Source organism: Solanum tuberosum, unplaced genomic scaffold (assembly GCF_000226075.1).
Source record: "Solanum tuberosum cultivar DM 1-3 516 R44 unplaced genomic scaffold, SolTub_3.0 scf00131, whole genome shotgun sequence".
Taxonomy (NCBI): Eukaryota; Viridiplantae; Streptophyta; class Magnoliopsida; order Solanales; family Solanaceae; genus Solanum; species Solanum tuberosum.
Genome location: NW_006239054.1, coordinates 271104 through 274888, shown reverse-complemented (window position 1 = coordinate 274888; position 3785 = coordinate 271104). Strand labels below are relative to the sequence as shown.

General features: G+C 33.3%; 1 protein-coding gene across 1 annotated transcript in view; it reads right to left on the bottom strand.

Annotated features, from left to right (window-relative positions):
* Window positions 1–1558: 1558 nt before the first annotated feature.
* Window positions 1559–3785, bottom strand: part of LOC102601837 (AT-hook motif nuclear-localized protein 14) — a 9668-nt gene continuing 7441 nt past the window's right edge. Inside the window, exons 4-5 of the mRNA XM_006350886.2 lie at window positions 2548–2700; window positions 1559–2064 (exon numbers count right to left, since the gene is read on the bottom strand). Coding sequence (XP_006350948.1) covers window positions 1807–2064; window positions 2548–2700 — 411 coding nt within the window. The 3' untranslated portion in view covers window positions 1559–1806. The remainder of the gene's footprint in view (window positions 2065–2547; window positions 2701–3785) is intronic.

Genomic DNA, 3785 nt, shown 5'->3' with positions numbered 1-3785 from the left:
GGGGACACGTATTTGTAGACCAATATGGAATAGACATGATTTATACTAATTTAGGAAAAAATATCATTTCCATGTTGGTTGAACTAATAATAATAATCAATATTGTCCCCCTACCCTAACTAACCAAATTAAAAATATCTCATAGTTTTTTTTCTATTTTTTGAGTAAATACACAAAAAAAAAGGGGGGGCACGTGAAAAAGAAGAAGCCAAGAATAGAAACTTCAACAGTGACATACTATCACATACACATTTTCAATAGTCAATTATGGTCCATTCCTTGTGAACAATATTTGGTGGACTTAAAAAGATTTTGCAAAACTCCAAATGTAACGTTCGTTTAATCCACACAACACGTGTTGCATTCTTATTATTAAACAGAATTAAAAAGTTAAAAATCACACATATAATGAACCGTAAAACCTCATTTGTAAATAGCTACCTATAATTAGATTTTACCTAACTTGATGATATAAAAAAAAATCTACTTTATTTTCCTTTCTTATTTTGTTATATTTTATTTCAGCAGAAAAATTATTGAAAACAATCACCTCATAAAATAGGAATAAAGTCGTGTACTCATCACCCTCCTCAAACTTTATTTGTGAATTTTCACTGATTATATTTATATTAATTGTTGTTGTTTGATACTCTCTCTAGTCCAAGATTATTATAAAAAAACATTTTTTCTATGATCCAACACAATTGTTTTTTGTTCAAAATTCAAAGATGTATATTATTGAAAAAACTCAAAAGGAATATATTACCAATTGGAATTTTTTAATGGATAATTGATACTACTTATTTTTTCAACTGAAATGACAAAATTGACCTTCACACTTGAGGAATAATTAACCAAAGTATAAGGGCAATATTGAAATGTCAATTTAAAAAAAAATATAATACACTTTCTAAAACACATTGAGACTTGTGTAATAATAAACAATACAAGTCGTAACGGTCTTCTTATAAATTTCCACAACAAATATTCTAAAGGCAAGTTGAGATAATAATTTGAAACTTTAAGCAAATAAACATGTGTAATATGACTTTACTTGTCCACTTGCCACATGATTGTCAACGACCTGGGAGGGTGTTTCGCCATTTGGATTGGATATGAAAATTTTAATTTTTTAATTGAAACTTTTAAATTCAAAGTCAGCATTATTAGTAATAGCGAGAAAAAAACCTCTTTTACCATCACTCACAAATCATCATAGTTTTCATCCTCATTGCGTCTCCAAGAGAAACGAAATTTATAAGGGTCAATGTATAACTAGTAGAATACTATTGGACCCAATGAAGTGGTTGAAAACCTTTTTAAAAAAAAGGTCGACCCTGACAGGGTCAAAAACATTAGGTGATTTCTTCACTCAGTACTTGTGCTAGTAAATAGTCGAGATACAAGCAAGTTGGTCTGAACATCACCGATTTTGTCCAAGCAAAAATAGAGAGTGACTAGGCATGATGTATTTTTAATACAACTAGGTAAACACAGACCTAAGTAAACTCTTATTTCATCAATATAGACAAAGTGAGAATATAAAGAATCCTAAACGTACCCAACCAACAAAAAGAAATAAACAACTCTAAGACAAAGACAGCAAAGTAATTCAGAGAATTGGAAAAGAAATTCTGAGGTTTCAGACATCAGAGTATTTGGGAGCAGTTTTCATCTGCAATAAAGACACTACAGGGAAGTTTTGTTGCTAACCTGTACAAATGTAAAGAGTGTATATTCTCTTCGAAAAAGAACCTATAACTTAGGAAAGTTTATCACACTACTCCTAATACGTCACGTTTTTTGTTAATCTTGAAGGTGGTCATAGTCCCCATTTTCTGGAGACTGGTGCAAGCCCTGACCGGTGCTAACTCTCCAATCAGTTGAATGTAATGGTGTTGGTTGCATACCACGAGATGGCATCATAAACTGACCTCCACCCATACTTTGATTAGAAGAATCAACCATCGAACGAAATGATAATGGTGATCCACCAAATTGCGGGGAAGTATCATGCTTTAGTCCCCCAGCTTTTGAGTCAACTGAAAATGCACCAACAATCACCTACCAACATAATCAATGACAAACTATCAGAAGATAGGAACTTAACGTGACAAAAGACAAGCAAATAAATAGATCACTGATTCTTGTCCTTGTTTGATAAGTATCACTTCATGAATTACGAGTTTTTTTCCTTTTGGTGAGAGTCAAATATACATTTTGATCGTCTAAGCTTGTACATATTAGTTGTGATTTGTATTACCACGAGAAAACTTCAATGTTACACATGGAGAGATGCTTCATCAACCACTTCATCGGTGGAAAAAGCAGAAGAGAGAAAAGAAGAAATGAAGAAACAGAAAGAGTCTCAAGTTAGGTAAAAAGCTATCAGAGAGAAAGCATGACAACTGTTCAGCTACTTGGTACCCTTTAACATATTTTTAATCTAATCTCCTATAAGCTAATCTTAAGATCAATATCTTAATTAATTCTGTTGATGGCTAAGATCATACTAAACAAATTGAAATATTCTTGAAAATAGAAAACCTGAATTGGGCCTCCAGCTATCAAGGGACCACCAACTCCACCTCCAATAATTTGACCGTCAGTACTTGCCAGACACACACTCAGCCCACCGGTTCTGCCTCCAGTCTCAGTGCGTACATAAGATCCAGCTAGAGTGAGAATGTCAAATCGGCCCTGGCATGAAGTAACACAAAGTTATGATTACTGTGCTGTATACTTCAATTGACATGAAAAATGCGATAAAAGACATTTGAATATGTTTCTCTTATGACAGGCTGGAAGTGATGATCCTCTGGCATAGAATAATGATGCTAATGACAGCTTACTATCACCAAAAAGGAAAAAGGGAAACCCTGATAAGCTTGTCCTAATTTCTAGTAATACAGCATGGATATTATCTAGGCATCTCAAATGTGTCGTTTACATGCTAAAACTAAGACACAAAATTAGGATGGTCTTTCTTGGCCATTTGGGAGATAGTAGATGTGATCAAGTGTTGGTTGACATACTCTGATTTACATTAAAAATATGAAATATTAAATCCTCTTCCTCTTATTTGTTTGGTGAGAATCATGAAGACACTGTAGTCCTAGAAATAGAACCCACCACTCTCTCTAAAACAGAAAAAATGACCACAAAATGCAAGCTCTCTGTTCTTTGGGATGTTTCTTATACTTGATATATTTTTCATTGTTGCACCTCAGTGCAAGTACAAAGTATATGGTTGATTATCACTGGTCCCATAGAAGTACATAATTGTGCTTGAACCACAATATAGGAAATATGGCTACATTGGAACAAAGGGTTGAAGTGAAGTCTTACTTTAACTAAACAAGGAACACAGAGTTGAAGTAAGGCAAAAGAGGTTTCACATTACTGAAAAAATAAAGGTAAAAGAGCTACATGGTAAGAAAGTTGGCCTCATTAAATATTATACTTAGTTTCACCTCAAAAGAAAATGGAACACATAGTAGATGTACTGCCACTTAGCTTTTATTAGTCGTGATAGCATTGTTTGATCATTCTCAACTCTACCATTCTAGGAGAACCTCACCCTCTCTCATTTTATTCTCAATCCAAAAGATTAAGGGTGTGTTTGGTTTTGACGGAAAATGTTCTCTTGAAAATATTTGTCTACAAAAATAAGTAGTTTTCATACTTAGTTTCTTGTGTTCGGTACATAAGCAAAAAATATTATTTCGAAACATTTGTATATAATCTAGGCAAACATTATAGAGGTGGGGTGGGGTTATGGAGGA